Here is a 27,443-nt window from a genome sequence, read left to right as displayed (position 1 = left end):
GTGCGTCTTATGTCCACTCATCCTCGTTCGTAGTCGATTTGTTGTCATTCCTACGTAGGAGGCTTCGCAGTTTGAACAAAGTACACGGTAGATAACATTCGATTGGCTTTCTTGCGGCACAGGATCTTTCACCTTCGAGCATGTTGTTTACCTTTCTAACATTGTACTTGGCGAGTCGTACTTGTGTATACTCCCGCCTGATGACCCTGTCGATCATGTTCGACAGGTGAGGTATGTTCGGAATAGAAAGGTAAGTATATTCCAGGTTCTGTACGCTGTGTTGGATGGAGCGATTGGTGTTCCGTTCGTTCATTCGGTTGATGATTCGGCTTCTGAGCGGCTTTGGATATCCATTCAGCTTTAGTTGATCATCAACGATTTTCCTTTTGGACTGTTCGTCGAGATTGGTGGACAGCTGATTCACTCGGCGCGCAAAATTTTGGGCTACATTCAGTTTTTGGCCGAGGGGGTGGAACGATTGGTACTGTAGGAAACGTCCACTGGCGATGGGCTTTTGGTACCAAGATGTTGTTACGTTCTGATTGCTGTGGCGTGTTAAGAGCATATCGAGATACGGTAATTTGTTGTCCACTTCCATTTCGTAAGTGAATTGGATGTGGATGTCATAGCTGTTGAAAGTGTCAATGACATGCTGTAACCGACTAAGAGGAATAGCGGTTATCAGGTCATCAACGAATTTTCGAATGAATGGCAGTGGTATTTCCAACATTCGGACAACCGTATCTAGTAATGTTTCCATTACCCAGTCTGCAATGTACGGGGATAGTGGGTTGCCCATCGCCGTCCCAAACACTTGTTCGTAGTGTTGTCCATCAAACCTAAAATAGCTGGAATCTATGCAGAATTCCACTATTTCTAGGAACAAATCCAAACAGATGTTTGTGTTCGGTTTGATTTCATCCCATTTTGTGATAATGCTGTTCATCACGAGTGATTTGGGGATCGATGTGAACAACGCCTTCACATCTAGCGATATTAGTACATGCTCATCAGGTAGGGTGACATTGTTAATGAATTCACAGAATTCAAACGAATCCCTTATGTTGTACCTGCTTACCAGCGATCGTTGGAAGATCTTCCCGACGAATTTGGACAGACTATACGAAGGTGCCGTAATGTTGGGTACGACCGGGCGAAGTGGTAGACCAGGTTTATGGGCCTTCGGTTGTCCGTAGATCCTTGGACAGACAGCGTTGTGCTTCATCAGCTGTCGGCTGGTTCTTTCGTCGATGAGATCCAGATTGCGAAGCCGTTTCACGATGGAATTGTTCTGTTTTTCGAATCTTGACGTGGGATCTGCGAGATTCGAAAAACAGAACAATTCCATCGTGAAACGGCTTCGCAATCTGGATCTCATCGACGAAAGAACCAGCCGACAGCTGATGAAGCACAACGCTGTCTGTCCAAGGATCTACGGACAACCGAAGGCCCATAAACCTGGTCTACCACTTCGCCCGGTCGTACCCAACATTACGGCACCTTCGTATAGTCTGTCCAAATTCGTCGGGAAGATCTTCCAACGATCGCTGGTAAGCAGGTACAACATAAGGGATTCGTTTGAATTCTGTGAATTCATTAACAATGTCACCCTACCTGATGAGCATGTACTAATATCGCTAGATGTGAAGGCGTTGTTCACATCGATCCCCAAATCACTCGTGATGAACAGCATTATCACAAAATGGGATGAAATCAAACCGAACACAAACATCTGTTTGGATTTGTTCCTAGAAATAGTGGAATTCTGCATAGATTCCAGCTATTTTAGGTTTGATGGACAACACTACGAACAAGTGTTTGGGACGGCGATGGGCAACCCACTATCCCCGTACATTGCAGACTGGGTAATGGAAACATTACTAGATACGGTTGTCCGAATGTTGGAAATACCACTGCCATTCATTCGAAAATTCGTTGATGACCTGATAACCGCTATTCCTCTTAGTCGGTTACAGCATGTCATTGACACTTTCAACAGCTATGACATCCACATCCAATTCACTTACGAAATGGAAGTGGACAACAAATTACCGTATCTCGATATGCTCTTAACACGCCACAGCAATCAGAACGTAACAACATCTTGGTACCAAAAGCCCATCGCCAGTGGACGTTTCCTACAGTACCAATCGTTCCACCCCCTCGGCCAAAAACTGAATGTAGCCCAAAATTTTGCGCGCCGAGTGAATCAGCTGTCCACCAATCTCGACGAACAGTCCAAAAGGAAAATCGTTGATGATCAACTAAAGCTGAATGGATATCCAAAGCCGCTCAGAAGCCGAATCATCAACCGAATGAACGAACGGAACACCAATCGCTCCATCCAACACAGCGTACAGAACCTGGAATATACTTACCTTTCTATTCCGAACATACCTCACCTGTCGAACATGATCGACAGGGTCATCAGGCGGGAGTATACACAAGTACGACTCGCCAAGTACAATGTTAGAAAGGTAAACAACATGTTCTCGAAGGTGAAAGATCCTGTGCCGCAAGAAAGCCAATCGAATGTTATCTACCGTGTACTTTGTTCAAACTGCGAAGCCTCCTACGTAGGAATGACAACAAATCGACTACGAACGAGGATGAGTGGACATAAGACGCACTACAACGCACTTGATCGTCTATTGGAACAGGGCAACACAACGACAGATGAAATCGCCAACCTCGGGGAACGCACCGCTCTGATGCATCACAGCATTGCAGAGAATCACCGGTTCGACCTGAAAAATGTGAAAATTGTAGATAGGGCAAACAACACACACACTCTACAGTTTTTAGAAATGTGCCATATTAAAAACACTGCGCACGCCGTCAACAAACGGACCGATACAGAAGGGCTTCATGCCGTCTATGCAGGGATCCTACACGAAATAGGGAAGATAAACAAACCAGACAACGAAACCGATGAGAATGCAAGCACAACCAATACACAGCCACACACACCTTTATAAATCCCCTTCATTTTACACACTCACACACTTTGCCACACAAAACAGTTTGTACGTCAGTCCGGTCGGAGAAAACAGTGACCAAAGCGTAGGCGATAAAAAGTCGAAGAAAATCGTAGGCGATCAAAGTCGATAAAGCCGTCAAGAAAGCTCCACTGAAAATACAGTGAGGTACAAACGGATCGACACAAGAGCACCATAGCGGACGCCATTACACCATGACTCCGTATATTGAACGTTTCCAGAAATCTAACAAGAAAACGTGCATCTGTAAGTGTTAGAAAGATAGGGCCCTAAGCCGAAAAATACCTTGTAAAATGTTAACTGTTTGCATAATTTCTTTTTAGAATCCTTGAAAAAGGTTAAATAAATAACCGAAACCGTCGGGTTAAAATGCAATAATCGTTTTTGCAAACGTTTAGAGACTGCCAAGGCCGAAAACACCCCCTCTGCCGGTTCAAACACCAACAGTCGTAACGAAAATCAAATTAGAAAATAGGTTTCGGCACAGCTTTTCCAGACTGGCAGGCCATATATTATCACTGGAGCAGACATACGATTGATATCTGCCGGGGACTTTGCAGATATCTTCAGTGTGTGAGTGTTGGTGATCTTCTATATTTAGGCGACAATGGCGCCTGCCACGTCAGGCACAAACTCACGCGTGGATGTCGGAGTGTTGATGGGATATAATTGGCAGAGGGTTCAAACATTGGTGCGTGGATGCCAAGCGTAAGGTGATAGATTAGTGCGATTATTACTATGAAGCTGCAGCGGCATAGTTCGCTTGATTGCATATCTCGTAGGCGTTGTCTGATAGATTGACACTGTGATGTGAAAGTTGGAAGGAAGATAAACGGATTTTCTACTATTTCTGGTTCTAGTGATGGCTATGAACATACAAATATTCATTATTATTATTATTATTTATTAAAGAGGTTTTAACTCTGGTCATTCGCCTCTGCATACGAATATACATGAGTTGTATATGTTATGTATAGAGAGGAGAGTATAGAGAAAGTGGATAGAAAGATACAGAGTAGAAGGAAAGGGACGAGCCAGGGATTGAACCAGGAACTTCTGCATATGAATCAGAAGCGGCAGCCACTAGACCACCAAGCCCGTTTCTTATGATCGAAGAAGGCAAGGTATTGCATTTTGTGACCGTTTTGTCAACCTCCTGTCTGAAGAAAAATTTGCTGCCTTAGAACAAGTCAAGATGATCTATTCAGTAGATTCCACTACTGAACCATCGAGTATTATAGATGTAGAATAATTGAAAAGTTACATTGTTTCATACAGTCTGACCGTACATTCAGGCTAGAGCTAAATTCAGAGTGGTATATGCATTTCACATAAAAAAAATCGGGAGATATGTATAATGTGATGTCAACTATCAAATTGAATACATACTATTATTATTATCTTTATTTTCAATATTTTCTGCCAGGAGTTGGTTCATCTCCGATCGAATAAATCATTTATGTATCAAACTAATACCTTTTTTTTCTTTTTTTTACAGGTAAGTGTCTGAGATAGTTTTCTTCGATACAAATAGTAAGTTGTTAATCTTTACGAGCTCTTATTTTATTGAAAAGGCATCTTTGTTGATAAAACAATTACATTCAAAAGTGTTAAATTTTGTGTTAAGTTTTAATAGTTTCTTAAGTTCAAGATTTCACCTTTGAAAAATAAAACCTCACCATTATCGAACTTTAATATTGGTATGCTACATATCTACAGTCTACATATCTACATATCTATAGTCACCATGAAGTACCCATCTCCGGAGGCTTAGGTGTAGGAGGCATCCAATCGACTGGAGATCAAATTTCAATATTTCCAATTACCGGTAGTTGAATGGATCACATGCCGTAAGAAATCAATCAAGCAGATCGGTTTCACGTTGCTCTAAAAAGATACTACTTTACTCTCGTTTACCAACCTTTTTCTGTCTCCTCACAAAATATCAACCCTGACTCAACGCAACCGCCAACCATCCATTCCATATACGTAATCTTGCTTTCGGTGTCGTACGATGAACTCACATTTCTTCTGAAACCAGTCCACCCGGTGTCCCAGCCAGCCAGCCAGCCAGCAGCAGTCATTTCTCATGCTCCAAAAAATCCCTCAGTTGGTTCCCATATGCATCGTGCGACCACAGTAAAACTGTGTAACTCCCCATCGTCGTCGTCGTCGTCATCGTCGTCGAGGTTCGTTGTTCCACCATTACCTGCTACCCTTTCTCACCTTCACCACACCGCACGGTGAGAAAACCAGTGGCGCGCGACAATCGTCGTCATCATCTTCGCTCGGCCGTTGGTTGCTTGGTTGGTTGGTTTTGTCGCCACATGGTGGACAAAACGGCCCTAATCGCACCCATATGGTGCAATTATGAACTGCTCGTCGAGCGCGGGCGCCCATTTTCGGCGAAATTGATCCGATTTGGTGCCGGTCCCGGGTCGACGGTGGCCCGGCTCCGCCAGGGAGCATTCCCGGTGTCCGATTGGCCTACTCCCGAAATCTGCCGCCCGGCAGGCAGGCAGTAGCGGCACGGCGTTGTCGTGGTGCCATCCCATCCCGTACAATCCACATTCAAGCAAAGCACATGTATGAAGTTAAATATTTTGTTGGTAAACATAGTCGTCGCAGCAGCATAATTCCGAGATTTGGTGCGTTCACCTCAACCCGCGTTCCCGCACCACCGTGTGGCGACGTGAGGCTGCGGCGAGAGTAGGAACGCGTTTCGGTTACGGTGGGTACAAGCTGATACGATTGCGTGCGTGCTTCTAGTTCAGTGGTTTTCAACTCTCAATTCCGAACTTCAGGAAGGGTATTTCATCTTCCAAGCCATGGGGGATAAGTTGCTCAACGGACACCTGAACAAGGGAAGTTTAGGGTTAAGGACCGTCTTCTACAACAAAAGTAGAAGCCAGGATTACTCTTTCCTCGATCCACTAAACAACATTACCATTGCCGCTGAACCCATCGTCTCTCCGGAACCACGAAGAAGGCATTGCTTCAGAGAGGGGCTAGTGCACGTCGTGCCCTTATGGTTAATTGCGTAGTCTGCAGCAACGAACATCGATGACTCGCTTTGGGGAGTTCACCAAGATATTATGCTGGAGCTTAGCCAGTTTCCCGAGTGGTACTTATCGCTCCCTTTGTCCTCAGAAGGCAGGCAGGGTCAACTTCCACGCCCGTGCCTAATTGTTCATCAAGCATCATGAATTAATACTTGTGTGCAACGCGATTTTACCTGCTGAATGATTAGGCTCTAACAGATAGCCCTAGAAGGAGTTGCTGACAAGTGGGGCCTCCACCTGCCCCGACCTTGCCCAGAAGCTCTTTCCAACCGCGGGTTTGGATCCAACCCAGTAGACCGACGCCACGACAGCCACGCTACCTGGATGTTCTATCCGCGCTCCGAGCTGTGTCCTCCCCGCATATGGCAAACATGTGGTCACACATTGTGCGAAAACGCGGGCACACAAACGTGTTTCGCCGTTTCCTCTAAACCATTGCACACTGGGCATTCGGGAGAATCCGCATGCCCGAAACGGTGTAGATACTGTCGAAAGCAACCATGACCTGAAAGGACCTGTGTCAGGTGTAATGAAACTTCCCCATGGCGCCTATTAATCCAACTATCTACCCTCTGTATCATCCTATGGGTTCACTTTCCTTTGGTGGAACTGTCCCACGCGCGCTGCCATTTGATCATAGAGGCCATCCTGGCAGTCCTGCGTATACCTCTTGTGCCGCGCATTTCGAAGCACTCCATGTCCTCACTGATAAGGATGCCGATAGGCACCATACCACCAGTAATGACGCAGAGAGCGTCGTGTGACACGGTACGGTACGCGCTCGCAACCCTCAGGCACATAAGCCTGTAGGTACTTTCCAGCTTCCGTCGGTAGCCTTCAGTACTTAGCGCAGTGCTCCACGCTGGACTGCCGTACCTAAGTATGGACGTAGCAACACTAGCCAGAAACTTGCGCTTACTGGCGTACACCGCAGAGCTATTGGAAAACATCCGCTGCAGTGCCGCAATAGCTGTGGAGGCTCTTTTACAGGCATAATCGACGTGGCTACCGAAGGTATGCTTATCGTCGATCATCACGCCCAAGTGTTTGACGGAGCGCTTTGACAGGATAGTGCACTCACCTACACTGATCTCCGCTTGCTGCTCTGACTTCCGGTTGCTAACAACCGTCACCTTAGTCTTGTGGTGAGCCAGCTCCAGTTTCCTGGACATCATCCACGCCTCCACAACATTGATCGAGTGGTTGGTAGTCAACTTCACGTCCTCGATCGTTTCACCGTAGACTTCGAGCGTAATGTCGTCGGCAAATCCGACAATCTTCACTCTCACTGGGTACTCTAACCTCAACACTTCGTCGTTCATGACATTCCATAACACCGGACCCAGGATGGAACCTTGCGGGACTCCTGAGGCTGTGTGCAAGCACTTCCGGCCCACCTCCGTGTCGTAAACTAGTACTCGATTCTGAAAGTAATTTTCGAGAATCTTGTACAGGTATCCGGGTATCCCCAGACGCAATTGCGCATTGGAAATAGCAGACCAGCTGGCGCTATAATCTCCTCCAACATCTCTGGAGACTGCTCTATAGGAGCCATTACACCTCTCGTCTTGCCATCTCGAACTCTGTTGGTATCATTCCATGTATTCGCATTGGAACTCTGACAGAGACCCTCAAAGCAGACCTTTTTGCTAGCCCTCATCTCGGTCTTCTGTGCGACTTCGGTAGCGGCGAACACCACCCGTCGTTCGTTTCGCTCTTCCTCAGTTCGTGCTTGCTGCAAACGCCGTCTAGCCCGTACGCAGGCGCGGCGCAGGTCCGCAATCGCTTGAGTCCACCAGTACACGCGTGGTCTACCATTTCTAGGGTGCACTTGTCTGTGTATGGTCGCATCGCATGCACGTGAGAACACCGCTACCAGCTAGTCTCCGCCTCAACCGAGAAGGTTCTACTCACGGCGGAACGCATCCCTCAATACCTCGTCGTTGAAGAATGATATCCTCCACCTATGATGGCTTGGTCTTGGCTTTAGCCGCCTCTTTATGTATGTCTGCTGTTGTTTTACCTGATTTTGTAGCGAACCGCCAGGTGATCGCTGTGAGTGTATCGTCTACCCTCCAGCTCGAACTACTTGTTAAGCTAGGATTACAGAAAGTAACGTCGATAATCGACTCCGCATCGTCCCAACTAAAGGTACTCTTGGTACCGACATTAGTCAGGTCGACATCTAGTATGGCCAGTGTCTCTTGCAGGATCTGACATCGCTGGTTCGTGAAACGGCTTCCCCATTCCACGGCCCAGGCATTGACGTCACCCGCTATTACCACCGGCCTTCGCCCTGTTAGCACGGTCGTCATACAGTCTAGCATCTTCGTGAACTGTTCGATCGACCACCGCGGAGGCGCATAACAGCTGCAGAAGAAGACCCCGTTTACTTTGGTGACAACGACACCCTCATAGGTAGTAGACACGAACGGGGAATTTACTCACCATTTTTCTGGACCCATCCGCGACCCAGTTGCCGTTGCCGGCGGATACTCAGTATTGGTCCCCTATGATGGCGATATCCGTCCCCTACTCAGCTTCAGCTGCGTTCCGTGCACTGTAAATTGTCAGCTGCAGCTCTTCTGAAGGCCGGGCAGCTTGGATCTCCCGTTGGGTGCTTGCTGTTCGCAGATTTCTCGGAACAAATGGAACACGTAGGTGGACTTGTAAATCTTTGCGCCTTATGGCCTTCGCCACCGCATCGTCCACACAGCTTGCTCCTGTCAGGGCCTTTGCAGTCCCATGAGTTGTGTCCTGGTTCCAGACACCTGAGGCAAACCTCAGGTGGCTAGCGTAAGGCATATTGGTCAGCCTCCCTAGTTTGATGGACTTGTTAGCGTCTGCCACAGGAAACTGTGTCCTTAACTGCTGCCTTGAATGTGCTCCAGCTATCCTGTAGCGTAGTTGAACCACGTCGCACTCTTCCACGTCCGGCAGTGCTGCCTCTATGTCCGGTTGCTACAGTCGTTCTTGGGTACTACCGTAAGTAGTAGTTGATCATAAAGTTGTTATTACTGTGCTGCCGTGTGCAGCATAGTTGTCCCATGTTCTACGGGAATCCCTACTAACATGGGACAACTATGCTGCACACGGCAGTGTGATTAAAGATGATCTACACTATTCTTGGAGTTTTTTTTGTCACATGCGATGGAGCGCAGCGTATGATTACCGGTTGAAAGCCACTGCCCTATTCTATGTGACCCAACTATGAGGACGAGGAGCCTCTGCGGCGGCGGAGGCAGGCGTCCGGCCAAAGCCGGCTAAAGTGAACAAACAAATCATTCAGTACGTGCGAGTTCACGATTTTCGCCAAAAACATGTCGCCAGCCGCGTGCCACAACCACGGTTGATCTATTGATACGTGTATGAATAAATGCTGGCTGGACTGCCTCGCGTGAACCAGTCATGGTGTGCATTAAGTATGCCACATATGGTGGCTGTCCTCCGAGTGGGGGTGCTGGCTGTTGCATGCAAGAGTAGAAGTCGTTGACATTTGCCACGGCGTGGCGACGGCGGCGTGCAGATCGTCGCGAAACGATTGGGTTTTCTGCTGTAGGCGTGCTGCTGATCGAGTTCGATTACTGGCTTCGAACCAATCACTTCTCAGCAACCAGCAAGGTGACAATTGAAGCGGGCATGGCGATCCCAAGAGGCGGGGGAGTTGTTTAAACTGTTTTGTTCTTCGGCGTTGGGACGATTCGAAGAAATATGGAATGAGTTTGAATGTTTGGAAATTATGAGAATTTCCTGGCAGAACGGTCAACGACTTCGACCAGAAGTCAGCCGAACGGACGTGGGTTGTTTGAAGAGTCTTGATGTGGTGTGATGCCCATATTTGTCAATTGTGTGTCAATATAGAATCGGCAATGAGGCGAGCTTTGGGATTTGATGGAATAATAAACGGGTGGCTTGCTCTAGGCTCTTCGGTCTGTGGATGATGTAATGCTCAAGCCAACGGGCATTGATCTGTTAGCAGGTACAACCCGGTCCACTCCAAATAAGGTTTCACCTCGTGTAGGAAAAGGGCAACAGCGTGATTCAACACGTCGTAATTCATCCACTTATGCTGCTGCGGTTAAAGCCAGAGCAAGTCATGCAGCAAGACTTTCACTTTCCACACCGTTTTCCATATTAGGAATCTCCCTTCGGCAAAGCGTTCCGTTCGGTTCTCTCCCGTTCGACAGCGATTTGATTGATGCGCTCGAAGGCCACTCCAAGACAGTTTCTGTCACGTGGTCAATCAGTCGGCTTCTTTTTCGGCCCTGTCACCTTTCAGATACCAAACGAGGGAATTAGTACAATCTACTTTATCTAAATCCCTCGCTGTCTTGCCGAACGAATGGATGGTGGTGGTGATGCTTGCTGCATGCCGTCATCGCTCGTCGCCGCGCCGGTTGATGTCTGAAGGTGACTATTTTTGTCTTTGGATTTGGCCACGCCGCGCTGGTCGCCTGACGACTCTAGCAGATGTTAGCGCTCGCATCGTGATCTGGAAATGTGCGTCCGAACCACACCACGAGGAGACACCAGCCAGCCAGAGCGTTCTATTCCAAGCCATTAATTTAATTCACACCAACGAAAGCGACTGTTCAACTGAACCGAAATCACATGAACGAAACAGCGAACGACAAGATTCAGTCATTTTCCTCCCACGCCGTTGATGTTGGATCCGCCCCAGCACGCCGCGGCAAACCTCGGCAATTCACGCTGCTGTGCGCAGGCCGCTCGGTGTCATTTCTGACTTTTCTCTAATTGGTGCCGTAATCAACGCCGCTCAGCGGCTAACCAACACATCGACGAGGAAATCGTCTGCCGCATTGGGTAGCTATGGCTCTCGCGATGATGACGCAATAGGCGATGACGAGCACGGTGAGAGAAATACATCGCGTTGTTGAAGAATGATATCGAGTAACGCCACCGTACGGTACAGTTGCGCCGGCGCTTTCAGCGTTGATCTTTGACATCAACATCGACGATTCGTAATTTATTCAAGTCGCTCACTTCGGGGTGGACAGCGATCCAATATGGGTGCGTTGTCTGCGCGTTTGTTCGAGTGTTTTCAGCATGTTGCGCAAACCTTGTCGTCTCCTCGTTTGATGACACTTCACAAAGTTTCGAGTCTTCTTCTGTTGATTACGAGTGTCTCTGGAGGGTGGATCATGAGAAATCGACCAGAAAGTGATGAAAACAATGGCCGAGCATTGTTCGTATCTGGCGATGACAATTTTAGATTCATTTTTGTTAATGCTGGAATGATAGCGATGAAACTCGATTACCATTACCTCGTCATCGCTCAGATTCTCCCTCACTTCCTGGTGGCGGCATTTGCCGTAACATTTGCTACAAGGTTAAACCCCATAACCCCCGCGCCAAAGAACTCCTTAACACATCACACCTCTACAGCGAGGCCCCGTGGGAGTTTCGCCGGTCGTCGTTCCCCTATCACTTGGAATTGACGATGACGCACCCCGACGTACGTGCATCACTCACTCACAGTGCGACCTACTTGCCCAGCACCAGCCAGGCAGCGTCGTCGTCACGCACTCCGGTGCGTTGCGGGAGGTTGCGTGCAACAACGTTATCCTTGCCGAAGCACCGTCATCATTTGTCCTTTAGGACCGGGCGCGAAAGCCATAACGTCATTGAGCTTTGCTGGCGCTAATGCGCGGGGTAGACTGGTTCAAACTTGAAGGAAATCGAAAATCGCTCCTCATGTTTTTGTACCAACCGGATCACTGGTGAACACCAAATTTGCAGAGTTGTTGTCCAAGATTTATTCAACTTGACCTGCTTACCGTATCCTTCCAGATTTGGCCATCTACTTGATTATAGGCTCGACGTAGAATGCAGGAAGCTCGTGGTGCATGCTGAAACCGCTTTTCACCTTTCTCTTGCATACCACCGAAGATCACCCTAAGTACGCGTCATTTGCAGGATCCGTGTACAGGTCCTCCTCAAGCATGGTCCTGGTCCATGTCCCGTGTCTATAGAGGACCGCCAGTCTTATTGGTGTACAAAGGATCCAAGGAAGACGAATTCCTCCAAACTATGAACAGGTGCTGCGTTGGGACCTCACACAGCACAGCATTTCTGGAGGATTTGTGGTACGTTGAACATTTGGTCGATCAGCCGTCGATGAAGCCGGTTTCCCTAAACTTATTAGTCTTGACCCTTTGTACTTATGTGATTTGGTGCTCAAGAGTATAGAAAGGGTAGAATATGGTGCAGAATATGTTTCTGGACATCCTAAGTCATCCAAACTGTCCTTGAGTTTAGATCCTATATCCTACGGGTTTAACGGTAACTTCTTTCATTATGGAAAGCTACAATTTGTGTTCCATCATGCCCAGTAAGTCTTCCAAAAGTTCAAAAGACAGTATTAGATCAGTCGAGATATCCTAGGACATCCAAATTGTTCTTGAGTTTAGATCCTGAAGTCTACAGATGTAATGGTAATTTCTTTCATTATACTAAGCTACGATTTGTAATCAGTTATATGCAGTAAGCCTTTTAAAGTTCAATTGACAGTATCAGATCAGTCGGGATAATCCAGGTCATCCAAACTGTTCTTGAGTTCAGATCTCAAAGCCTACGGTAATCGGTAACGATAACGGTAAATTATTTTATTATACAAAGCTGCGATATGCAATCTATCATGTCCAGTAAATCTTCTAAATGTTCAATGGACATCATCAGATCGGCTGGGATCATCCAAACTTTAATGATGTTTAAAATCTAGCATCCACAGCAATTGAAGTTTCTGTGTTAGCTACATAGAGATATGTTGTATAATCTATTAAACTTACTGGAGCTCATAGAATGCTATCCCAAGTAACATTGTTAAGTGAAATATACTAGAAAACGTTCTTAGAACCATCATAAAACCAAAATAAAAGGTATTTGGCTTTATGACGGTTCTTAAAACCTCTTCGAGAATAATTGGTCATCAAAATGTTGCCTGAGTATCAGAGACTATGACCAAGCTTCGAGATGTTCTGATATTCAGAATCGTACACACTGTCCAGCATGGACAACATGAAACATGGAGTCTACAGCCGTAATAATATCTTTTTTGGCGTTTTGTATTACACAACAGTACCAACCGTACTGATTGTATCTATTTTATTTATTTAGCGTGATAGCAATCACATTAAAACTGAATCAACAAATCTTCACCACAACACTCAATTCGTGGCAGCAGTTCTTATCCTTGGCCGCGTCCCACATTTGTCTTCAGATTTGTGCTCGATATGTGACTTCGCCATATTTTCATCTTACCTGAAAGTTTTCGGTTGTAGGGAAGGGGTATGGGTATGGGTAGGGATGTGGGTGGGTTAGACTAGGTAACGTAACTTTTTATAGCACAAATGTTTCAAAGGTACAAAACAACGTCTACTAGTCTTTGAAGAATATTACTAAATATGGTAAATGAGAGTCAAGAGGTTCATGGTTCCTATTTGGTTGTGTAACGTTACTATCTAAAACGAAATCACCTCATGTTACAGTAGTTGTTTTTTATAAAACTAAGATCCATAACAGTAAGGATGGCCCATAATATCCCTATCATATATAACAACGCTTATTGTTCCTCGAATTACTTTGATAATTACAGCAAATGTAACACTACTTAACGTATTGGAAAAAGCTATTATCATAAGTGTAGAATTAAAGCTGTGGTCTCCGAAGTAGTTTGGTTGATCTGGAATATTTCAAAACTATCTTGAAATGACTCATGATAGGATGTGTAATGGTACAGTTCACTGTGAGAATAACTACTGTTACTATCAGGAGTTAAACTTCAGGACAGTTTGGACGACCCGTAATGTCCCAAAGGCTCATAGTAATATATAGTAGACATCAGGTTGGTTCAGTGACCATGATTGATTATGCAACGTTACTCAGTATATCCGATATAGCTACTGTTACGAGTGAGACCTGAACTCCAAGATAGTTTGGCTGACCTGGGATATACCTATAGTGTCTGTAAATGACATTTGAGATTTCAAGAGCTTCACGGAACCCAGCAGATTATGCAAAGCTATGAAAACACATAGTTATTCATGTATATTTCAAGGACTTCATTATACGACACTTTGGAGATCCTGAATGTCCCAAAGTTTTATAATAAAATCAAGTGGACTTCAGATTGGTCCAATTTCCATGGTGAAATATGCAAGTTACTCAGTATAGCAGGCTGCTATTACGAATGTAGACCTGAAGTTCTGAACTCCAAGGCAGTTTGGCTGACCTGGAATATCCCTATAGTGTCTCTGAATGACATTTGAGATTTCAATAGCTTCACGAATTCCAGCGATTATGCAATGATATTTTTTATGGCGAAAACACAAAGTTATTTTTTGTGGATTTGAAGGAATTCATTACAGGACAATTTGGACAACCCTGAATGTCTCAAAGGTTCATAATAATGCCAAGTAGACTTCAGATTGGTCCAATAACTGCGGTTGATTATGCAACGTTACTCAGAATCACGGATATGGCTACTGTTACGAGTGTAGATCTGAAGTTCTGAACTCCAAGATAGTTTGGCTGACCTGTGATATCCCTATAGTGTCTATGAATGACATTTGAGATTTCAAGAGCTTCACGAATCCCACCACATTATGCAATGCTATTTTTTATGGCGAAAACAAATGTTGCTGATTTTTCGCTGCAACACAATATTAGATACTCTGCTCGAATATTACCTGTATTACCTGCGAAAAACATTGTCATTTAACCAGAAAATTCCAAACTGATGAACCCGTCTACCTTGTTCCAATACCACCACGACCATCATCACAAATACATCTCCAGGGTGGCAGTTTAGGCTGTCCGTGAGCTGATTACCGTGATCTGATAAAGGAATTGCGTGCAAGACCGGTCGAAAGAAAGGGGTTATTTCCCTTCTTCGGGCATTTAGGTGCGCTTCATCATTTCTGAACCGTGTGCTCCCATCCTTCTCGCTCCTCAATTTTGACGAAATGGAACTGGGAAAATTTAGCTTTATGTAGACACTTTGGGACGCTTTTATCACACTCGATGAATGACTTTCGTTAACTGACTGTTGAATATTATATCCACACGCGCGGGCCCGTAAACTTGAACCTCGATTTCACGCTGCCCATCGTGTCATTTTGTTTTACAATCTCGCACTGAGCGAAGCGAGGTAGGGAAAAAAGAAAGAAGAAGCTTCCCATTCGATGTTCGCCATTTCTCTAGGTCGTTAGTGTTGGATCCCGCTTTTTTCGGAAAATGCTATTTCAGGTACCCCCGCGGTAATTAGTGCTCATTATAATTTAAGTGCGCCATTAAAACAGTGGACTATGAACCCTTCCCTTTGGCCACCGCCACCACCAACCAACCAACCGGAGCAGCAGCCAGCGTTAAGTATATCGGAATGGAGACCATAAGGTGCTTTAACTCGTCCGACCGACCAACGCAACGCGCAATGTGTGCGAAGCGACTGCTCTCTCTCTCTCTCTCTTCACGAGGAAAAGGCTATTACAAAAGTTTAATGGCCCTTCGGGTCAAATGCTTTGCGTGTGGTCAGAGTCGGACTGAAAGGGAAAATTTACGGTTCAATGGTAACGAAAACGTGAAAATGGGAAGGTTTTTCGGAGGAAAATCAGGCCCCGAAATGGGCTAGGAAAATGGGAATGTGCTGGATTCATGTTCAATGTTATTTGGTTTCGGAGGTAGGATGTTCAAACTTTTTGTATTATTGAAGTCATTTTCATGATATATGAAGCAGTGCAAACTTCACTGACTTAATTACTACAATAGCATTAGCTACTTTTCTGAAACCTGGTTTTGAAATGATTTCAAAGGGGTTCAAAGTGTTTCGAGAGATCTCATGACACTTTAGGGAGTTCTCATGGGCATTTCATGAGGTCACAGCTATTCCTGGGAGTTTGAGTAAGGGTTCAGGAACGTTTTACGGAGTTTCAGAAGATATTCTAATTTTTTTTTTTTTTTGTTCAGAGCATTCCAGGAAGCTTCAGAGTATTTCGGGGGAGTCAAGGGGTTTCAGGTTTCACGAAGTTTCGGAAGTTTGAGGGCAAAGATTTCTTGGGCATCTCAACGGGTTTCAACGGGTTTCGGGGCATTCGGGGAGTTCAATAAAAGTTTCACCTTAGGGAAGCCTTAGGGAGTTTCAGGAACGTTTGAGGGCATTTCGTGGGATTTCATAAAGTTTCCGTTGCGTTTCATTGGGTTTTGGTGCGTTTCAGAGGGTTTTAGAAGATTTCAGAAGGTGGAGAGTTTCAAGGGTGTTTTGGGTGAAGTTTTGTGATACCCAACTGCCCTGAATCTCTAATAAAACGGCATTGAAACCCAAAAAACATTCCTTAAACCTAATTGAACCACTATGAAATAAATGGGCTTTCATAGTGGTTCAATTAGGTTACACTTTGAAATCTTCCTAGAGCCCCCTTAATCCTTTACAAGCACCTGAAACCTCGCGAACTGTCCCTGATATATCTTGAAATCTATTGAACTAAACTGAACTCTCAACTCTTCCTGGCATCTCCATTGAAATTTGAGGGTTTTCCTTGAAAATCTACACATTCTGCGACAATTTTTTAATACAATGAAGTTAGCTGTAGAATATGAACAGTATTTCTAGTATTTAGTGCTATAGACGTATTAATGTCTACTTTGCCCTGAGAATAGGGGAGAATTACCTTTATTTGATAAAGAACTGCAAGAATCATTCACGGGCTGTAAACAAATGTGTAACGCAAAAAGGTTCAACAAGTAACTGGTTCTGTGGCTTAGTTGGTTGAAGCGCCGGAATGGCCATACGGAGTCGTGGGTTTGAATCCCACCAAAACAAGTGGAATTTTTTTTTAATTAATGCATCTCTGTATTTGTCAATTATTCGCATTTTTGAAGCCAAGTTTGGTTTCTGTCAGCGGCGATGTGACTAGAAAGCTGATGGTTTATGGCAATGACCTCTACAATTGCGCCTAATATTGCACAATCCGTAAACTAAAACAATCCGTGTTGTTGTAACTGTTGAATTTCTACGAGGTTTTTTTTTTCAAGAACATTTTAGATTAGTTGAGATTGTTATTTCAGATCCTTCATATATAGAAGAACTTGCGTTACTTTTGGCTGCCTTGTTTTCTACGTCATGGTGTGTTTTCTTATTCCTGTAAACTCAAAGTTTGTCTTAAAACTTGCCCTATCAAACTGAAGCATACGACCAAGTTTCATGCAATTTTGCTGTCATAAATCATTCTTCATGGCGAAGAAAATAAAATTGTCGAAAACACCCAAAATAATCCTAGATCCGAAAGTTTCTTCAATGTTTAGGAACCGGAATGTTTCACCACTGATTCCGTCACATCGCTGGCTTTGAACACGTTGGTAATTACCAATTTCACCGCCAGCCCCAACAATTAAGGGGATTAAGGATTTTGTTTTAAAATTTCTCCAGGAATTCTTAAAAGAAAATTTTCAGAAAATTCTTCAAGGTTGGCTCAAGGAAATGCCCAGAGGATGTCTGAGATAATTCATCAAAAGATTTACTATGAAAGTTCCCCGTGAATTTCCAGTAATTTTTCTAGAGTATTTTCTCACACGATTCCAAAAATACGACTGAGTATCAATATACAGATTCTTTCAAGAAGTCAAAAAAAAAAAATCAAAATATTCTCCCAGAAACATTTTCTAAACATTTCACTACAATTTTCTCCGAGGATTTCAATAAAAGTGTCAGCCAGCAAAACATTGGAATTCGTCTCGAAGATTCCTCCAAAAGTTCATCGGAAACCCCTTCATAAGTTTCTCCAATGATTTCTTCAGGTTCTTTTTTCATACAATTCATACAGAAGTTGCTTTGGAAATTCCCATGTTATACGTACAGAAATTTCTTTGTGGATTTGCACAAGAATTTCAACAAACCCTGCTACAAAATTTACTTTAGGAGGATTTATTCAAAACTTCTTTCAAGGATTCTTTTAAAAGTTTCTTTAGAAATTTCACCGAAGTTCTCAGAAAAAATCTCATTGGAAATTCAACGAATATTTGTCCAACTATTTTCCTGTTAAGTCTCCGTAGATATTTTCAAAGATTTCTAATAAATGTTTCAGTTGATTCTCCCAAAAAATCCCAGAAAAAAAAAAATCCTCCATAAATTTATTCGAAGAATGCTTCAGAAACGTAAAAAATATATTTTGAGGTATTTCTTTAGAAATTTTCCTGCACAAGATTATCTAATGATTCCTACAGCGTTTCTGCTAGGATTCCTCCATCTATACCTTGAGAAATTACTCCAAGGATACTACTAAGGAACCACCCAAAAAAAATTCCGAAGATTCCTCCAGAAGTTTTTTCAACAATTTCTAAAAAAAAGAAGACTAAGAAAACTTTCTCACATTCCTCTAGAAGCTCCTCCGAAGATTACTCCGAAAATGTCTACGATTGTAACTTCGAAATTTTTCGAGAACTCCGTCAGAAATTCTTCTAAAACCCCTCTTTAATTTTTCCGAGGAATATTGAAGAAATATCTTTGAGAAATTGTTTGGGAATTTAACGTGAACTTCTCAAAACCTACTGCTCTAGAAGTTCATTCTTAGGCTCGTCCAAAAAATATCTTCGGCGATTCCGCTACAAGGATTATTCCTAAAGTTTCTTCACATCCTTGTAGGAACGATTTCAAGGAGGCCTCCTGAGCTTCCTTCAATAATTTCACCCTAAATATATTGTGGGAAGTATCTGAGTGATTCTTACAGAAATACATCCAGTATAAAATTCTGTGATTCCTTCAGGAATTCCTATGAGGAAATTTCTGGAAATTTTCCGTAAAGATTTAACTAAAAGTTGATTTGAGCAACTTTCTTGGGGAATTCCGCTCTCGTACTCTGGGAATTCGACAGTGCATATTTTTTCCAGAAAATTCCCTGGAGAACTACTCTAAAAATGATTCCTGGGATTCCTCCAGAAATTCTTCCATTTTTTGAATGTTTTTCAACAAGTCATCTGTGAATATTTTTCAACAAAATTTCTAAACAAGCTCTCCTGCAATAGGCTATTGGAATAACCATAGGATAATGAAGTTACATAACATTGTATTCCGAATAAATACAATGTTATGTCATTTCCATTTAAGACTTCCAAAATGGAATTTGAAGATACAGGGAGGAATACCTATAGGAAAATGTGGAAGCATTCCTACAAAAAACTAGGAAGCATGTTACGGCACAATTATTGAAAAACAAAGACTCCTGAAAAAAATACTAAACTGTGGATGAAACCGATAAGATTCGTGTTGATTCCTGGTAACATTCTGAAAATAATTATCAGAAAAAGTGCGGGAAAATGAAGGAAATTTTAAAATAAATAATTCTTGAGAATTCAAACATTTTTTTAATTGTAAACAAAATTCCTGGCAGATTTTCTACAAAAAGCTCTGGTAACCTTCAAGAAATTTGATGAAACAACTATTAGAAAACAAGAGCTGCGAAAAATTCTGTGCATAAAAACTGTCAAAAATATATATTTTTTTTAATTTTCTTGAATTTTCAGAAAGATTGGAAAAAATGCCTGAAATTATTGAATAAAAAAAACAGGATGTAGCTATTAAGTTATTATGCTTTTTCTTTTTTACTTCTTCTTCTTCTTCTTTATGGCTCTACGTCTCCACTGGAACTTGGCCTGCGTCGCTTCAACTTAGTGTTCTTTGAGCACTTCCACAGTTAATAATTGAAGGGCTTTCTTTGCCTGCTAGTGCATGAATTTTATATTGTGAGTCAAGTACAATGATACACTAATGCCCAGGGAGTCGAAAAAATTTTCCCGACCGGAACGGGAATCGAACCCACCGTCTCCGGATTGACGATCTATAGCCTTATCCATTAGGCTAGCTGGAGAATCCTCAAAATGGAATTTCAGATGTTTTTTTTTTTTAGTTTTTATTAATGTGTATTTTAACTTAAATGAGTTTCAGATGTGGTCTGATCACTTTTCTTATTTATGTTTTCGTACGAACACGTCGGAGCCCTGGCCAAATACAATGGTAAAAGAATTTTGTAAATCCGTTTGCTCGTTCCACGGTAAATCGTGATATACAAACACCGTTTCATGGATAGATTGTATTTATATGGACTGAATTGACTAAGTGTCAAAATACACGTTAATAAAAACAAAAACAAAAAATATTCACATGGACATTTCAAGCGATTTTATGATATTTTCACCGGGCCTTAGGGTGTTTCAGGAATGTTTGAGGACGTTCATGATATTTCATGGGGATTCATGGAGTTTCGGATGGTTTTAGTTGATTTCAACCGCCTTGAATTTCTAAAGAATCGTCATTGAAACCCCCAAAAACGCTCCTGAAACCCATCGGATCCCCTCTACAATCCCATGATTTCTCCAACTTTGAAATTTTCCAAGAGTGCCCCTAAATTCTAGACACACACCTGACACCCCTCTCAAATCCACTGAAATTCTTCTGAAACTTTCCTGAAACTAAAACTAATAGATTTTCCCGCGGACTTCTCCAATATTTTTTAAATATTTTAATGTGGAAAGCCAGGTAAAATTTCATAATGTTTTCCAAAAAATGTGATGTTTTCTGCAGTTTTTGCGAATTCTAAGATATACTCGAAATCTTTGGGGAAATCTTAGATAATCAGTTGTAAGTATTAGACAAATCATGAGATTCGAGACTCGATACGAGAATTCCTTTTAAGAATTGAATCCCTTACTACATGAATTTCATCTGTTCCCCCATCTACGGTTTACTCCAGAAATCACACCTTGAAATTCCTCCACGAATTGAGAATTCCTCCAAAACTCCACCCGAGAATGCCTATAGATTGTTCCATCACAAATTCCATCCGAAGATTTTTTCAGTTGTTCCATTTGAAGATTCTTTCAGAATGAAAAATTTTCTCAGAAATTTTCATCCGAGAATTTTATTTTGAAAATTGCTTCAGAGACTTCGTCCAAAAACTCTCCCTAATTTTTTTATTTTTTTTTATCTGTATTAACGAGATTTTTAGCCCTAGGCTAGTTCATCTCGGGACCCACACTTTACTTCCCTTCCGAAGGAAGAACTCACATTTTGCGAGTTTGTCGGGAGTGGGATTCGATCCCAGGTTTGACGAGCTTGGTGGTCTAGTGGCTACCGCTTCTGATTCATATGCAGAAGGTTCTAGGTTCAATCCCTGGTTCGTCCCTTTCCTCCTACTTTGTATCTTTCTATCTACTTTCTCTATCACTCTCTCTCTGCTACATATACATCTCATGTATATTCGTATGTTCGTAGCGATCGCTAGAACCAGAAACGGATTGAAAAAAAAAACGCCGTTTCCCTTCCTTAAAAACTTTCATCACAGCACAGTGTCAATCTATCATATAACGCCTACAAGTTATGCAACCAAGCGGACTGTGCCGCTTCACAGTAATCTTCACACAATTTATCGCTTTACGCCTGGCATCCTTGCACCAATGCATGATCCATGTGCCAAAAATAAACATTTCCCACCAACACACCAGCATCCGCATGACCTTTGTGCAGGCGCAGAGGATTCAACGGCCTGATGTGGGCGAGCGATTGCAATCATTACTTCCCTCCCCTTCCCCCATTGACCTGCAACCTGACGCAGCAGGCGCCATTGTCGCCTAAAAATACAAGACCACCAACGCTCACACACTGAAGATGCCTGTTAGTCCCAAGCAGCTATCTCATTGGTTCGTTGTGTGAGTGTAGCTGATCTGGCGATACTGGAGTAGCAACTGCGGGCGGTCAATCAAGCTCAAGCTCAAGCTCAAGTGGGATTCGATCCCAGGTCCTCGGCGTGATAGTCAAGTGTTCTAACCATCACACCAGGTCCGCTCCACAACTCTCCCTAATATTCCATCCGAGTATTCCTCCAAAAATCCCATGTTTTTTCAAGAATCCCTCCATCCAAAAGGTGCTCCAGAAATTCCAACTGGGGATTTCGCAACCCGAAAAATATTGCAGGAAATCCCACAATTCATCAATAAAACCCATTAAAGAATTCCTCCAGAAACTTCATCCGATTCCTCCAAATATCCCATCCCATGGAGGTTTTTCCAGGAGCTTAAAAAAGTTTTTCAAGGATTTTTACCGAAGAATTACAAGAATCCAAGAATTCCATCGGAGGATTTTTCTGAAAATTTCATCTTCAAATTTTTCTTAATTTCCATGTGAGGATTCCTCCAAAACTCCATACGAAAATTCATACAGAAAATCTAGCTGCTTCAAGAATACCGTCTGAGAATTCTCCAAAATGCTCATTCCAGGAGTTCCTCTAGGTATTTAATTCGGGAATTCCTCCAGTAGTTTCATCCGATAATTCCCCTAGGAATTCCATACGGGATTTGCTTCAGGATCCCTTTCTATGAACTCCACGAAGATTTTTAAAAGGAACAATTAAAGAATTTCCGGAAGGAGCTCTCTGAAGATTCTCGGAAGTAGCTCATGGATGACTCTTGGAAGAAACTTCTGAAGCATTCTCGGAAGAAACTCATGGAGAATTACCTGAAAAATATCCTGTATTGAGCTCCTGGAGAACTTTCAGAAGGAACTCCGGAAGAAAAATACTACTGAAAGATTCTTGGGAAGAATTCCTAACAGACTACCAGAAAAAAAAAACACTCCTGAAGGAATCCAATAGGGAAATTCAGCTATTCCTTGTGGAACCCTTCCATGAGTTACTTTCGGGAATCTTCCATAAGTTCTTTTCGGAAATTTCTCCTACAGTTCCTCCTTAGGTTCGGTTCTCCTTCCGGGAATCCTTCAGTACTTCCCCCTTCAAATCCTTCAGGAGCTCCTTCTAAAAACTTTTTACGAGATCTCTCCGGAAATCCAGCACGAGCTTCCTCCGTAAATTTTTCATAGATTTTAGAGAAATCTCTAGAAGTTCCTTCCGAGAATCCTCCACGAGCTTCTTTTTGGATTTATAAAGAAGCTCCTTCAGGTAGTTCTTCAAGCGCACCTGCCAGGAGTATACCAGAAGATCCTTCTAAGATTCCAGCTAGCATTTTTTTTGGGAATTTCTTTTGGAAACATACCAGAAACATGCTTTCGGCAAATTCTGTAGAAAATCTCAGAAGAAAAATAACCATTTGGAAGCTCATGAGGAATCTCCTGAGTGGATTCATGGTGGGATCTGCATAAGGCACTGTCCATAAACTACGTAGACTTTTTTTTCGGCCATCTCAGACACCTCCCCCCCCCCTCGTAGAATTTTGTTCATACAAAATTTTCAAAATTTGTATGGAGCGTAGACTTTGGCCAGACCCCCCCGTCCCCCCTAAGAGTCTACGTAGTTTATGGACAGGCCCTAACTAATTCCAGAAGAAATCATGGAAGAAAATGGAATCGTTTGAACAAATTCCAAAAGGAATCCCTGCTAACTATTCCTGGAAGAATCCCCAGAAGTTATTTGTGGATAACCGGGAATTTTGTCGGCTTCGCAGTCCAATTGTAGTTGCGAATGCAATTAAACGACTATGTATCACTATATATAGAGCGAATGTATAGTCGTTTGAATGAAGTTATAAAGGATTTTAGTTGAATCTACAGCTATTTGATAAGTAATCCTCTGAAGTAATCTTTAGAAAAAAAAAACCTGGAGAATCCCTTAGTGCAATTTCGAAAAAAATATATCAGATAAATCCCTAGATAGGAACGCTAGAAATAGCTGGATGAACACCCAGAAGCAATTCTTAGAGGAATCCACAGATTGAACTCGTGGAGAAAATCCAGTTTTCAAGTTGATCTGGCGATTTCGAAGTTTCACGGTTTCCTGAAAAGTTGTAAGTTAGATCCATGCTGCACACAATCTGTGATTCTACAACCTATAGGAGAACTGTGTTTAAAGCGATGGAGGTCATTTTGTTACAGCGAACTCGATACCGACACAATTTTGAACTGTGTAGTTCAGCAGTGAGTGTCATAATTTCTGCGTCTGAGCGACGGTAACGTGCGTTCGGCAAATCTCAAGATTTGCAAAGTATGAGATTAAAAGTAACGGCTATTGGCAAAGGAGAAAGAAAAATGTAGATGTTGAGACTTTTTCGTGTTATGTTGGTGCTCCATGATTTTTCGATAAATATTTGTCGTAGAATGAAAGTGGCGGCCCTGACTTCCTGCCCAGAGTAATTCAATACAAGAGAACCATTTGGACCTCAAGTTGATTAATAGGACTTTCGCTGTACCCAAATATTGCACAAATTTCGGAAGCTCGCCGATCCTAACCGCCCTTAACTTGTGAACGTTTTCGCGAATGCTAATATTATACACTTCCCGGCCCAGTTCCGGAGGAAATCGCTCGATATGGCGAAACCCCACGGAATTAGCAAAAACTGTTACCGGGCGATAATCAAGCGCCGCAATGCCACGAACAACGATAAGGCGATAAAGCATAGCATATTATACCACAACATACCGAACGAGCGTTGATTAAAGCCCCGGATTGGAAGTCATGACCAACGTGTGGCAGAGGGACAGGGCAGCAGTAGTAGCGGTGGAGACACAGTAGGTGTATACCGGACCGATGACGACGACCGAGCCTGGCCCAACCCTACGTACGGACGGACCTGAAATCGACAAGCTTTGCCTTAAGCAAACAGAACCAGTCAGTATATATTGGTTGAGCTGAGTGAAATACAATGTCTAACCAATTATCTGACTCTCTATCCTTTTTGCCATCCAGCTGTGTTTACTGTAACGATTATTTCTGCTCTATATTGTTCTCCCGGCTCACTGCTTCGTCGGAACACAAAATAGCTACCCTACTTTACAACCATCAGCAACCACCCACCGCCACACCCTGGCCACGAGACTCCTGCAGCAACATCAGCAGTAGTAGGATGACGATGCTGACGACGACGCCCCGGTCCGATAAACCGTAGCACAGCAGCGCAGTTCCATTTCCCATTGAGACATGGTCCGGAGCGAAGTCAAATGAATTTGATTGTTTCAGCCGCCCACTTCCAACCCCTCCCACAGCAGATTTTCCATTCAGTCCACACCGGTCGGGCGGTCGGTCGGTCGGTCGGTGGCCAACTGTCAGTGTACAAAGCACGCTGTTTGCTCAAATCGGTTCAATTTCCCCAAAAAAGCTTAATCCAATTCAGGCACGCTACCTAGGGGCTGTCCATTAATTACGTAAGGGTTTATAGGGGGAGGGGGGGTTTGAGAAATCTTACGCGCCATACAAAAATATTTGGGTTCTCATACAAAAAAATCTTACAAGGGGGGGAGGGGGTGTCGAAAAATCGTGAAATTTCCCTTACGTAATAAATGGACAGCCCCCTAGTATTCTTCGTCTTGTTCGGGTCGCTATCTGGTAGTGCCCATCCGTGCCTCCACCCATTCTTCCACCCACCCACAGCCCCAAGTCCGGACGATTCGAAGTCGTCGGCGTCGCCATCATCGTCCGATGTGCAGCACATTTCGTTAGGGCCTTTCCAGATTCCATCACTACCGCATTCTCTGTCTGTACCTATGCCCAGTGAGTAGGCAACAGCAGCTATATACCTTGTTGGTGCGGAGTATCCTAGGACGTCCATTTTTGGGGTCGCCGTGTCGGAACCGAGCAAGCGAGCGAGCGGTTAGTAGTTTTTTCGTTCATTTCCAAGGAAGACCCCATCAAAAAGAAAGTAAACTCTGCACGAAAATGGCATAATCGATCAGCAGCCGAGCTGTCGGTCGTTGGTCGGTCGTCCATCAGTCCATCCGTGTGGTCCAATTTCATCGGTTATGGGCCTTTGTCCTCTATGGTTGGTTGGTTGGATGGTCGAATGGTATGCGTTCTGACCATCGCATGGTCAGCATTTTCTGACTCCAAGTGGTTTTTCTGAAAGGTTGTAATTTCGTCGTAAAACGTGTTTTGACAGAAAGGTCATAGACATTCTCGAAGAATTACAGTTGTTCAAAACAAAGTAAGCATGCATGGTGATTATTAGGGATCATACCGGAGCCAAACCGGAACTAATCGTTATGGAAATTTCTTCGACTTCCCTGGGCATAAAGTTTTTTTGTCCACTTACAAGAATGAAACCATCGTCGCCGCCAGATGGATTGCTCTATTTTTTTGTTCACCGCTCTAGAAAGTCCAAATCCGGCAGGAATTTCGTCAGTTGGCTAGTGTGCTAAATTTCAATTTGAGTGGGCAGTAGTGCAGCACTAGAACATTTGTATCGATTATGACGAGATGGAGTTCAAGTTCTGAAGAAGATGCGGTGTCGAATGGTGGGAATGTGCCAGGTGGAATGTAGGTTATGGTGATGCAAATTTTCCAATTTGCATTCCAAATGCATTCCCAATTGGTTGGAGTTGATTAAATTTAACTCGTGAATTTATATTGAAGATATTAGGGCCACGTTACTGAAGTGTTCTAATTTGACAATTATTCCAGAATAACACGTATCTGAAATAGTCGTTGAAGAACCATGTAGTCCAACAAGGGAAGGCTGCTTATCAAAATATCACAAAATATTTTTATGAGGAAATGAGTAGGAAAGTGAAGTGAGTTCAATCCAAGACTTGTTTTGCTTGCTCCTTCCTTTTACTTGAAATTTCCCACGGATTTTTTAATAAAATTGCCAGAAGGGCCCATATAGCCGAGGCGGTAAACGCACGGGTATTCAGCATGATCATGCTGAGGGTGACGGGTTCGATTCCCGGTCGGTCCAGGATCTTTTCGTAAAGGAAATTTCCTTGACTTCCTTGGGCATAGAGTATCTTCGTGCCTGCCACACGATATACGCATGCAAAATGGTCATTGGCAGAGGAAGCTCTCAGTTAATAACTGTGGAAGTGCTCATAGAACACTAAGCTGAGAAGCAGGCTTTGTCCCAGTGCGGACGTTACGCCAAGAAGAAAGAAGAAGAAGCCAGAAGAGTTTCACACAAAATTATTGGTAAATTGTGGAATTCTCAAAGTAACTGCTTCATATTTTATGAGACATTTCTTGAGGACATATCCGTTGGAGCTTCTATGAACTTTTCCGAAGGAACTCCTTCGGATGCCAAAGAAATTTCCAAAGGAATTGTTGAGATAATTCTCTTCTGGATTAGGCTGAAAGTCTCTATAATAAAGACAAATCAATCAATCAATCTTCTGGATTATCCACTGAGGAATTTCTAGAGAAATTTCTGAAGAAGTGGATTTGAAAAATAAATTGTGAGAAGTATCCCTAAAATAATTTCCAAAATGTTCGTGAAAAAAAATTGCCGAAAAAAAAACTAATTTGAGGGAAGAGGTTTAATTAAATTCTTAAAGGATTGCTGAAAGAATCCCGCCAAAAATGATAGAATGAATTCCTAAGAGAAATAGCAGGAAGAAAACCAAAAGATAATCTTGAGTATAATCAATGTCTCGTTTTTCTTACTC

The 27,443-nt window shown here is 43.2% G+C and overlaps 2 protein-coding genes across 18 annotated transcripts in view; both read left to right on the top strand.

The window, feature by feature from the left end:
- The window catches only part of LOC115253893 (protein muscleblind), a 1,330,915-nt gene that overhangs the window by 408,031 nt on the left and 895,441 nt on the right, over positions 1-27,443 (top strand). The window lies entirely within an intron of this gene.
- LOC115263887 (uncharacterized) lies at positions 1,281-4,113 on the top strand. The gene is made up of 2 exons (XM_062855220.1): positions 1,281-3,245; positions 3,323-4,113. Exon 1 carries the CDS (start codon positions 1,281-1,283, stop codon positions 2,976-2,978), a length of 1,698 nt encoding a protein of 565 aa, XP_062711204.1. The 3' UTR covers positions 2,979-3,245; positions 3,323-4,113.

This window comes from Aedes albopictus, chromosome 3 (assembly GCF_035046485.1).
Source record: "Aedes albopictus strain Foshan chromosome 3, AalbF5, whole genome shotgun sequence".
In the NCBI taxonomy this organism is placed as follows: Eukaryota; Metazoa; Arthropoda; class Insecta; order Diptera; family Culicidae; genus Aedes; species Aedes albopictus.
This window is presented reverse-complemented; position numbering and strand designations above follow the sequence as displayed.

Bases quoted from the DNA above. Each gene is read 5' to 3' on its own strand.
- LOC115263887 (XM_062855220.1), top strand. From the start codon at position 1,281: ATGGAATTGTTCTGTTTTTCGAATCTTGACGTGGGATCTGCGAGATTC.